Source organism: Mobula birostris, chromosome 5 (genome assembly GCF_030028105.1).
Source record: "Mobula birostris isolate sMobBir1 chromosome 5, sMobBir1.hap1, whole genome shotgun sequence".
NCBI classification, from domain to species: domain Eukaryota; kingdom Metazoa; phylum Chordata; class Chondrichthyes; order Myliobatiformes; family Myliobatidae; genus Mobula; species Mobula birostris.
In genome coordinates, this window is record NC_092374.1 from 54,288,747 (window position 1) to 54,301,513 (window position 12,767).

At 39.6% G+C, this 12,767-nt stretch overlaps 1 protein-coding gene across 9 annotated transcripts in view; it reads right to left on the reverse strand.

Annotated features, from left to right (window-relative positions):
• The window catches only part of LOC140197688 (multiple PDZ domain protein), a 224,302-nt gene that overhangs the window by 161,793 nt on the left and 49,742 nt on the right, over positions 1-12,767 (reverse strand). For all 9 annotated transcript variants that reach the window (XM_072258019.1, XM_072258016.1, XM_072258015.1 and 6 more), the window contains 5 exons: positions 11,865-11,953; positions 6,418-6,613; positions 5,913-6,014; positions 4,232-4,308; positions 2,603-2,749 (listed from right to left, as the gene is read on the reverse strand). In XM_072258019.1, coding sequence (XP_072114120.1) covers positions 2,603-2,749; positions 4,232-4,308; positions 5,913-6,014; positions 6,418-6,613; positions 11,865-11,953 — 611 coding nt within the window. The remainder of the gene's footprint in view (positions 1-2,602; positions 2,750-4,231; positions 4,309-5,912; positions 6,015-6,417; positions 6,614-11,864; positions 11,954-12,767) is intronic.

Genomic DNA, 12,767 nt, shown 5'->3' on the forward strand with positions numbered 1-12,767 from the left:
ACAAGCTTTCTGATGCATGTACCAACTGTGGGCTTACTATCAACACCAAAACGACTGAAGTAATACATCAGCCAGTTTGAGGGAAATTATACATTTAGCCAAACATCACAATCATTGATCAAAAACTCAACCCATTGAACAGGTTCATGTATCTTGGCAGCACACTGTCCCAGAACCTTGTCATTGATGACGAAGTACATGCCAAGATCGCCAAAACAAGTGTAACTTCTGGCAGACGTTACACCAAAGTCCAGATTAGAAGAGGCACAAGTCTACAGATCCAGCTGAAGGTGTATAGAGCTACAGAACTTCCCACACGGCTCTTATGCCTGCGAAACATGGACAGTACACCACTGGCACGCCAAAAAACTGAACCATTTCCACGCAGTCTGCCTCAGAAAGTTCCTCAAAATTAAGTGGCAAGACAGAACCCCTGACACTGCGGTACTTAGCAAGTTGGGCCTGCCCAGTATCTACACCATTCTAATGAGGTCACAGTCACACTGGGCAGGCCACAAAGCTCATATGTCAGACCATCAGCTGCATAAGAAATTTTGTTATGGTAAACCACAGAAAGGAAGTGCTCCCATGGAGGCCAAAGTAAACTCTGTAAAGACACTCTTCACCAACTTCACTAACTTTCACTTCGGCTAGTGGCTTAACATAAGGGGTGATAGCCCCCGGCCCGGCCAAGCTTAAAAAAAATCTTGTTTGGGTGGATGCTGTGCATTGGGTCCCCTGTTACAAATCAATACCCCAAAATAACAAACAGTACACAATATGCGATTAAACCAGTAAGCTTTATAATTCTTACTTTGACTATATGGTTAGTAAAGACAACGGGAAAAAAAAAGGGCCCATTCTTCTGAAACAGTCTATTGCGTAATGTTGGAGCTCACTGATAAGCAGGACTTCCACCATCGACCTCCTCCAATCATCACTACCCTTCGGACCCTCGCTCCAAGTCCACCCCGTCTGGTGGTCTACCAACTCCCTCCATTCGCATCTTTTCTCCTCATCTCTCCCTGGCAAAACCTGTGAAAATCTCTCTTCCAGACTCACAAGAAAGAACAACAGCATTCCAAACCCTGTTATCTCCAGCCATAACCCAAACATCGCTGCTGTAGAGAAACCATTACATTATCAATGAAACCTTACAGCATGTTACACAGCAGTCTTTGGCATCTACCTAATCACATGGGAACATATTGCCCAGGTGCTCCTCCCTCTGTAACGGTGCAGTGAAACATGAGGCAGAACAGACAATTGCAGCTGAGAGACAGAGGCTGGCCAGGAAAGCCTGAGTCAGCAACCCTAACCCAATGTACCTGCCTTCCTTTGCCCACACTACCAGAGAATTGAGGGTGAATTGGCCTCACAGTCATCTGCATATCCACTGACCAGTCCAGCCTCTATAAATCATAGTTGACTAGAGTAGATCTCATTGCTGCACAATGGACAAATGAACAAAAATAATTCCAAAAAGCATTTAGAGAATGAGTGTTAGAGTGGTTAGAATTTGCAATTCAGTCTAGTATTTTAACACTGTGACCAAATTTCATTATCAGAAGCTTGATAGATTACCTACGTAGACACAATTTTAACTAAACATCAGATCAAAGGTACGACCTGCTGGAGTTAAAAGCTTGCACACAAAGAGAGAGCTGTTCTCTCCATGGACTCAGAATTGTCAAGTTCTGAGCCTCAGTTTAACAGCAGCGTGTTTTGTTCCATGTACAGAGGAATCAGATCACCTCATCGGTAAATGGAAGAGAAAGCTTACTATTTACATAAAGCCAATGCAGCGGGAGATTGCCAAGAAGGTCAACACAAAAACGGTAGTAACATAGATCAATGTAAAGCATGGGTCACCTAGTGCTCAATCTGCATTGTACCAGCTTATTCAATGTAACTACTTCAACACTGCAACACACACTTGGATAAAATACGCCACCTTCCTATTTTGAATAAACATGCCAAAAACACTCCACAGGTGCAGACAGGTGAAACATCACAGTTTGGAGGAAAAAACCCTGTTTATGAGAGCAACTGCAGATAGAAACCTATAAATTCCAGTAGTATAGAGGTCCTGGAGACACGAGAGTACAGATAGAGCGAAACACAAATTTCTGGAGAAATTCAGACATCCGTTGAGACAGTGTGGTTGACATTTTTGGCCAAAATCCTGCATCCAGACAGAGTATAGAGTGGAAACAATCAGTGTAAAGATAAATAGGTGAAGCAGGGGCTGGTCGGTGATCAGTAGAACCAGGTAAGGAGAAGGGGAAGTAGAGTTAGGAGAAAACAGCTGGTGGGTGATAAGTGGTGACACAGGACTCTAGATGTTCTGTAGTACAAGCAGGTGGACCTCAACATCTTTAAACCTATAATTTGGCAGCTGCCTTGTTGAAAAGTTAGTGGCAAAAGGCTACAGCTCAGAACATTCTGGAATGATCCTTGGCTTTTCCCTCATTCCTTATAAAAAGAAACTATATTTCCTTTTCCAAAAAAAAAAGTTATACTATCGAAATAGATAATAAAAAAAAAATCAGTTAATACAAGGTTATTATTGTAACAAACGGGAGGTCAAATTACTGCTTACCTCTAACAGCTCATCTCCACTAAATAGCTTTCCATTTCGCCCCACGGGGCCTTCAGGGAGAATGGAACGAATATAGTGATGCCCAACTGTGGCTTCCAAACTGATGCCTAGACCACTACTTTCACTGAACTTTGTTACTTGTGTCACCTGAAAATAAATGCATTACTCTATCAGATTTGTTCTTTACACTGAAAGTGAATAAGTAGATTAAAATAATAAATTAAAGTTACAAAGCAAAAGGCACTTCACACATACTCTACATTCAATATGATCATGGCAGTTCCATGCTACACTCAACTCCTCTTGTGTGCCACTTTTCCCCTAGGGAAAAGGCAATTCTGGATTGGGCATTGTGTAATGAACCAGATTTGATTGGGAGGCTAAAGGCAAAGGGATCCTAAGGAGACAGTGATCATAACGCTGTAGAATTCACCCTGCAGTTTGTGAGTCAGATGCCAAAATTGGATATATCGGTAATACAGTTGAGTAAAGGGAACTACAGAGGCATGAGAGAGGAGCTGGCCAAAGTCAACTGGAAGAGGACGCTAGCAGGGATGATGGAAGGGAAGCAACAGTTGGAGTTTCTGGGAGTAGTTTTGAAGGCACATGATTGCTTCATCCCAAAAAAGCAGCATTGTAAAGGGAGGAAGAGGCAACAGTGGCTGACAAGGGAAGTAAAAAACTGCAGATAATAGAAAATCAGTGGGAAGCTTGAGGACTGGGAAGCTTTTAAAACCCAAGAGAAAGCAACTTTAAGAAGCAAAAAGAAAAGATGAAATATGAAGAAAATAAGCTAGCTAATATAAAAGATGACACCAAAAGCAAAAGGAGAGATAGCAATGAAGAGTAAAGAAATGGCAGAGCAAATTGGTAAGTATTTTGCATCAAGTCTACACTGTGGAAGACATACCAGCAGCATTTCAGAAATTTGACAGCTTCAGTGGGCAGAAGTGCGAGTAGTCACTATTGATACGGAGAAGGTGCTTGGGAAATTGGAAGGTCTGAGAGTAGATAAGTCACCTGGAAAAAATAGCCTGCATCCTAAGGTTCAGAAAGAGAAAATAACAGGAGGGATAGACAATAGAGTTACTTACTTGGATTTTCAAAATGTCTTTCGACAAGGTGCTGCATGAAGCTGCTAAACAAGATAATAGTCTATGGTGTTACAGGAAAACTACTAGTATGGGCATAAGATTAGCCAACTGTCTAGACTGCCTAGTCCTCACAGTTTTGAAAGAGTTCAGCTTTTTGGATTAAAAGGCAGATGACCTGAAAATGGCTAAAACAGAGGTAACAAAGACATGTTTGAGAATTACCACAGTAGATAGGTTAGAGTGATAGGGCAGGATATGAGCAGTTTTGGTGAAGAAGCAGGATGAAGAAACTGATCAATGTTTGAGACAAGTGGAATTCCAAGTCTGTGAATGGCCTGGTTCAACCCAAGGCAGTAAGTGAGAAGAGGGTTGGAACGAGTATTTGGAGTTCATGCAAGGACTAAAGACGAAGCTCCAAGTGAAAATAGGTCAGTTGTATTTACTGTGCAGCTACAAATGTGCTCACTCAGGGTTTGTTGCAGTTAAACAATGTATACAGGACTCATTAATAAATGGGTTTTTCAAATTTACATACCACAATTTCATAGTTAGCTCCAAGAAGCTCTTGCCATTTAACACAAATGCTTTCTTCTGACAAATTGAGCTGAATCCCTGGAATAAAAAGATTAACAATTTAAATAATTCCCCCCCCACACACACAAAAGATCTGTACTATCCCACAAAAAATTATCATTCAAAAATACCTGACGGAATGATCATTCTATTTATTAAGCACCTTTTTAAAAAGTCCCAAATAAACAGTTTTATCCCATTCCTTCTCTCCCCCACATCATCCTATGTAGCAAAAATTGCATGTCCTGTAGGTTATAAAACAGCAAATGCTGGAAAATCTCAGCAGTTCAGGAAACATCAGTAGAAAGAGAAACTCATGCCAAAAGCGAATGAGCAAATCAAAATTCTTCATCAGAACAGATAAAGAAAGATAACAGGTTAGTTTTAATATAACACTGCCAGAACATCTACAGAGATAAGCTGTTGAGGACATTTGGTCAACTGTTGATGGAGGCTGTTAGAAAGAGGAAAAAAATGAACAGAAGCTATGAAATGAGGGCCAGTAGAGAATAATAATACAGTATAAACAAAAACACAAAGTTCTTAAATGTAATGCTGCAGGTTCTGCCCAGTGGGTCAGGCCGTGCCAGTGAAGAAAACATGAGGCATTATCAGAGATGACAGAGTAGAAATGGCTAGTTCTGATAGAGAAAAAAAGTCCTGTGCACAAGATGCAAGGGCCTACAAAGTGGTGGATTCAGCCAGTTCCATTCTAGGCACAGCTCTCCCCACGACTGAGGATATCTACAAAAGGCAATGTCTGAGGAGGCAGCATTCATCTTCAAAGAAAATCTCCCCCACCCCCTGCCATCCAATCCATTCCCCTTTCTCACTGCTGTCATCAGGCAAGAGGTACAGAAGCCTGAAGCTCACAACTCAATGTTCAATAACACCTTTACTGTAATCAGGTTATCAGGTTTTCTCTCCTATTATCAGATTTCTGATCTGATCTTAAAAAACCTTAAATATTCCTCAGACTATATTTCCCACACCATGCACTAAATTCATGTTGTTTGTTGTTTATTGTGTCATGCAAATTATGTATAACTTATGGAAACTTAAGATTAAGTGATTTGTCTGTCATGTTTGCAATGTACCATGCTGCAATGCAAAAGCTGATTTTAATTATGTTTATACCATGTCGTATGTATGCCCACGGCAAAAAAGAAATGAACTTGAACATGTGGGGAAGAGTGGAATGGAGCGTTAAAATGGTATATAAAAGTAAGCTGAGCTACCACATGGACTGAATACAAGTGGTCCGCAACGTGATCACCCCATCTGCACTTTTTTTCCTCCACTGTAGGGAACATCACATAATGAACATTGATTTTTTAAAATATTTAAAGCTTTAATTATCTATTATGTTTAAACTTTTTAAAAATGTTTATTCTCAGAAGACCATGGAGGTGATCTGTAAGCAGGGCTTTAATTTCCACCACCTGCAGCCTTTGCAGACTATCAGTTAAAAAAAAACCTCTTGCATCTTCCTGTCCAGAACATTTGCCACCAACTAACAAAATTTGTAAAATAAGTGTTGTGCAAACCACTACAACCACCTTATTGCTTGGACACATAATCTCATTTAAGCCCAAACCTTGACAAGTGGTTTTAAAAACCGCTCATGACTGAATTGAACTTACCTTCAGATTCAGTTTCAATTTCAGTTTCTTGTTCATTTATTGGAGTAGCACTTGAAGTCCTGTTGTCTTGTACTGATGACTTTTCATCCACATCATCCAAAGCTATAGACAGTACACAACAGCAAGAGTGACAATTGATTTATCATAGGAATTTCTAATTTCAAATATAATCCGTGAAACCGTGAAATGAACAAAACAATTGAATCAATAATATTTAAAATATTTAGCTATTATATCTGGAAAAGGTTTTCAAAAGTTCAACTTTCTGCGTGATAAATTAAGTTCATTTTTTTTCTTTCTTCACTTTCACTTCAGCTTTATCAACTCCTTCAATTCCTTAATTTAAGCGCTCCATATAATGATGCACTTTGATTACTACACTGTTTTAAGTTCTTCAGCTGAATTATTATCAACAGAGTAACATTAAATTATTTACTCATTGTCCTTAAGCACATACTGGTGTGACACTAAACAAGATCATGAACCAGTGACAAAACCAATTTACTTCTGGAAGGTTTGTCATCTATTGTGAGGGCATCTTCATTCTTCTCAGGTTTCACTTCACTTTGACACTCAGACTGTATCAAAGCTTCTGGCTTGTGTTCTCTCCTCATTAAAATTAGATGCACAATTTGACTTGTATGTCGCAGCATCTCCACAGCTTGCTGGTTAGTGAAGCCTTGAATGTTTGTTCCATCCACCTGGAATACAAAGGCATTCAGAAATTATAATCACATCAGGACAAAATAGTCTAAATTATTAAATCAGAACCAGGTATAACATCACTGGCATGTGTTGTGAAATTTGTCGTTTTTTGCCAGAAGTAGACTGCGATACATAATAAAATTAAGTACTACAAAAAGAGAGGGAAAGTACTGGGTTCATTGTCCATTCAGAAATCTGATGGCAGAGGGGAAGAAGCTATTCCTAAAATGTTGACTTGTGTGTCTTCAGACTCCTGCACCTCCTCCTTGACGATAGCAATGAGATGAGGACATATCCTGGCTGATGGTGTTCAGTAATAATGGATGCTACTTTTGAGGCATCACCTTTTGAAGATGCCCTTGATGCTGGGAGGCTAATGCCCATGAGAGAGCTAGCTGAGTTTGCAACTTTCTGCAGCTTTTTCTGATCCTGTGCAGTGGCCCCTCCATACCAGATGGCGATGCAACTAGTTAGAAGGCTCTCCATGGTACATCTGTAGAAATTTGTATGAATCTTTGGTGGCACACCAAGTCTCCTCAAACTCCAGTGAAATATAGCAGCTGCCATGACTTCCTTGTAATTACGTCAATATATTAGGCCCAGGATAGATCATCAGAGATATTGACGCCCAGGAATATGAAACTGCTCACTCTTTCCATTGCTGCTGATCCCTCCATGAAGACTGGTATGTGTTCCCTTGATTTCCCCTTCCCGAAGACCTCATCAATTCCTTGGTCCTACTAATGTTGCATGCAAAGTTGCTGTTGTGACACCACTCAATGAGCTTCCTCGTCACCATCTGAAATTCCACCAGCAATAGTTGCGTTATCGGCAAATTTATAGATGGCATATTAACTGCACCTAGTCACATAGATATTGGGTGTAGGGAGAGTAGAGCAGGCTAAGCACACATCCTCAAAGTGCACCAGTGTTGACTGTCAATGAGGATGGATGTTATTTCCTATTCACACAGACTGTGGCTTCACAATGAAGAAGTCAAGGATGACAGTCCCGTAGGTAGATTATCTGGCTGAAATCATGCAAAGGTGTTCAAATTATAACTGATCAACACTGTTAGCAGAATGAGCCAATAAAAATGTTTAACTCTAAATTTCCATGATGATTTTCAATATTTAACACCAGATATTGTAGACTTATTTCATCAAAAGGAAAGTATATGAGCATGACAGAAGGAAACAGAGCAAAATTGCAACTGCAGATGTGCACCATTGAAGAGAAAATTATGAGATACAACGTATTACTGAGAGCAATGGTGCTCACAGTGTGCATCTGGCAGACGTTCACAGAATAAGCAATTGACAGCAACAATCAACACACAATGTTGATTTAATACAAGTCTGGCCAAGTACAGAATCAGAATTGTTCAAGTACAGAAAACAGTCCAGCCCTTCATGGCAATGCATATACATGACAGAATAACATCGTCAATCCTGTTTCCCCAAACTAGAATTTGAACTTAACTCTATATCCAATGCCCTTGCTTCACCTCTTATATTCACACTCAATCAGCTGGTGAGAGTATGCAGTATTGCTGGGATTGCAAACTTTCTGATTGCACAAGGTACAATGGTTGCAGGCATTTATCAGAGCCTCTGCCCTATACAAAACCAAAAATCATGCCAATTTAAAAATGGTGCATCTGTCGAGTGACTAATAACATATTTTCTATCGTTCTATCAAAAGTCATGGTGCCTTCATTCTGCTGCAGTTCACTGGGTCCCAAGAATTTTGGCTATGAAATCAAATCGCGTGGGCAATAGCAACAAGTTTTGATGACATGACTCAAGCCTCCAGTTGTTTTACTGTACGTACACACTTCAGCATTAAGACATTCAAAACCATATTACCATATGAAATCTGGCATAACATGGCAATGGTCATTGCAGATAATACAAAGATTGGTGGAGGAGCAGGTAGTGTTGAGGAAACAGGTAGAACGCAGAAGGACTTAGACAGATTAGGAGAATGGGCAAGAAAGTGGCAAATGAAATACAATTTTGGAAAATGAATGGTCATACACTTTGGTAGTAGAAACAAATGTGCGAACTATTTTCTAAACGGGGAGAAATCCAGGAATCTGAGATGCAGAGGGACTTGGGAGTCCTTGTGCAGAACACCCTGAAGGTTAATTTGCAGGTTGAATCAGTGGTGAGGAAGGCAAATGTCATGTTAGCATTCATTTCAAGTGGTCTAGCTTACAAGAGCAGGGATATGATGCTGAGGCTTTATAAGGCACTGGTGAGGCCTCACCTTGAGTATTGTGAACAGTTTTGGGCCCCCCATCTTAGAAAAGGTTTACTGGCATTGGAGAGAGTCCAGAGGAGGTTCACAAGGATGATACCAGGAATGAAAGGGTTATCATACAAGGAACGTTTGATAGCTTTGGGTCTGTACTTACTGGAATTCAGAAGGATTTGGGGGGGGGGGGATCTCATTGAAACCTTTCGAATGTTGAAAGGCCTAGACAGAGTAGATGTGGAAAGGATGCTTCCACTGGTAGGAGAATCTAGGACAAAAGGGCATAGCCTCAGGATAGAGGGCGCCCTTTCAAAATAGAGATGTGGAGAAATTTCTTTAGCCAAAGAGTGGTGAATTTGTGGAATTTGTTGCCACATGCAGCTGTGGAGGCCAGCTCGTTGGGTCTATTTAAGGCAGAGATTAATAGGTTCTTGATTGCACATGGCATCAAAAGTTACAGGGAGAAGGCCGGGAACTGGGGTTGAGGAGGAGGAAAAAAAGGGATCAGCCATGATTGAATGGGGGAGCAGCCTCGATGGGCCAGATGACCTAATTCTGCTCCTATGTCTTATGGTCTGCTCTGAGGCCTTCATGACCTCTAACTTGGAGGAATACTGGAATACGTAGCAGAGTGAGTATCAAGTTATATATGGCTCTCATTATTATGATAGAACATCTTTTACCACCAACTATGTAAGAAAAGGGAGTTGGGTGTGTGGGGGCATAATGGGGGGGGGGGGGGAGGTGAGAGGCGGTCAGGAGAGACTGTTAGTCCCTTTCTGTCCAGATTGTTCAAGAAAATCAGTAGCTGAAAACATACTTTTCCATTCAACTATGGCATTAGGACTTAACTCTACTTCATCAATGACCACTACAACTTAAAAATATGTAATGACAACATTTCAAATCATAATGAACTGCAATTCCAAAGTTTAGCAGCAACACAATGTCATATTATATAGTCACTCTAGTGTGTTTTCTTGTGGTGGTTTTATCTGCCTTGGTGCTATAAACACACAGCTCTCCCAGAGCATACATAATGGCTGATGGAAATTTGTTGATATCTGTAGCAAAGGACAGTAGATAGAGTTGGAAGATAAACCTGAGCAATTCAGAACTTCAAAACCCTGTCTACAAACTGGACAACAGTCAAGACAGGCAGGTGGGCAATATCAAAGGCATCAGCAGAGTATCACAAGTTTCTCTTGAATTCTCTATTATATTTATTAATAAAAATGTAACATTCGTAACCCTTGCTTTTGGTTACCTGCCCAGAGTGGGAAGGTGAATATTGCCTTTCCCAGAAAGGGTGGCAAGCGTTGCCTCTATGGAGCTGCTGCTATTGAACTGGTGGCCCCTCATCAGTCACTAATTTATTGGAGAAATGATTATGCACTGATGTCAAATTCTGCAGGACCAATTGTCGACAGTGTTTCAGAGCCACATTACTCGTTGTCTGAGCTGAATCAAAATGAATGTGTGACTGTAGTCTGAGCTTCTGTTGCAGCATTTAGTATCTTGAGTGAATGCTGTTAGGAATACATTGGAAACCAAGTATTGAAAAGGTGGTGGTGAGTCACCTGCTTGAAGTGCTATAAACTTTGCATTAAAGGTTTTATTAGATACCCATATATTGATGCCATCTATTCATACAGTTCTATCAGATACTATATTTAATGGATTCTGGCTTGAGACAATGTATGAAAGTGAAATAACATAATGCTAAGTGAAATTATTCCACCTTGAGATGTTTGAGTGACTTTATTGCTTGCCTTAACAGACTAGGTTTTTAATCGACTTCCGCATTGAGGGATGTTGAAGATGACCTGGCAAGTTGATGGCATGTAGTGTTTTTAAAATGGAACACACATCTTCAATACATTCATGATTGGGAGAACAAATTTGAAGGCTAGAGGTTGAGGAGACCAGAGGTTCCCTTGTTCTGAATGGCATCACACTGATTGAGGAGCTGCATTCCTCAAAACACTTGGATAGAATTCCATCACATTCTTTACTTGCGCTTTGTAGATGGTGTAAAGGATCCTGCAGACACATTTTGTCTTGTCCAGTTAAACTTGAGGTTAATGGTGACACTAAAGATGTTCCTGATCCCTGGAACACCCTAGGAAACAAAACTAAATTCACTTAAGAATCAAGTATCAACCTGGTAAAGCTACAGGACTGCATTCGACAAATAAGATGACAGAATGTAATCGCTATCCTAAACCAATATGCCAGATAAAAGCTTTACAGTACTGCCACATACAACAAGCATGATAGTGAACAATGGAAGGCAGCAGGTTCATGAACATGCTCACTTTCATTTAAAATATAGCCCATCACAAGTCCAATTCAAGGCTGAAACATTTCAAATGCTATTAACCGGATGTTCCAAGTAGATAATCCAAACCATATTACTGCAGTCCTCACCATGAAAGAAAAAAAAAAGAGCAAAAAATAAATGGGAATACTGCTTGTATCAAATACTATAATTCCAGGTGGAATTTGTGCCAGCCATCAGTAACCAAATTATTGATGAATAGGTTTCACTGATAACATTATCCATAACACTTCCAATATGATTGAAAAATTGGTTTATCATATTTTTGGAAATAGCATATACCTGAACAACTTTCCCAATTGTTGGTTAGATGCCAGCATAATAGCCGCACTGGAACAACGTACCAGAAGACACGGCTATTTCTAAAACAACACAGATGCAACATTGCATATCCTTTACTGTAATTCAGTATTGTCAGCTGTTTCGTGAAATTGGCACAAGATCAGCAAGCTGTCAACGTTTCATTTTTGAATGGGCAATCATGATTCCAATGCCCATTTTGAGTGACTTCTGAATTTAGGAACTCCCCCTCATATCATGCACTCCAATTAATGTCAAGTCTAAAGAAACAAGTGATAATTTCTCATCACCACAGTTCTAAAACAAAAACAAATTATATTTTTGAAATTATTCCAAATTATGCTTACGGCTATTATCTGGTCCCCAACATGTATTCTTCCATCCTGCTCAACTGCACTTCCTTGAGTGATGCTTTTCACAAAGATGCCAGAAGGCTCTGCAAGCATAAACATATCCATATAAATCCGCAGATGTATTTCACTTTAGGCCTTTCTCAAACCTGCCCACTTTTAAATAACAATAATTGATCATTTCTGATTAATTGTATGAAAGCCCAAATTGAAATACTGTAGAATTGTGCGGCTCAATACTGTGCACAGATATAAAAATATAATTTCAATATTGACTGTGAAAGCCAGAAAGCCACATTTGTCATGCAAGTATAGCTTCGATAAAAATGCAAATTGATAACTTTTCATCTCCAATCATACCATTTGTTTTCAGTATTAACAAACACAAAATGAATAGAAGAAATACCAGATGTTGCTATAGATTAAATAAAATATACCTTTTCAATATTATGGTTAATTTATTATACATAGTTATGGGGCAATTCAATATTGTTTCTGTTTCCATAATATCATAATGTATTTTGTATTTGTCTATGCAAGTAATTAACAAAAATATTGAAAAAGAAATACTATACTTTGCAAGATTTCAAGCTGAATATCTCAAATTAAATAAATGGAATCAAAATTGCTAAATTATCTTCATTGACCTGATCATTGATTTTAGGAAAGGAGTGGGGGCACATGCTCCTAGTTACATCAATGATGCTGAGGTGAAGAGTGTTGAAAACTTCAAGTTCCTAGGTGTGAATAACACCAACAGCCTGTCCAACTACATTGATATCATGGCCAAGAAAACTTACTAGTGCCTCTACTTCTCAGGAGACTAAAGAAATTGGACATGTGCCCTTTGACCCTCATCAATTTTTATTGAGGTATCATAGGAAGCATTTTGGTTTGGTA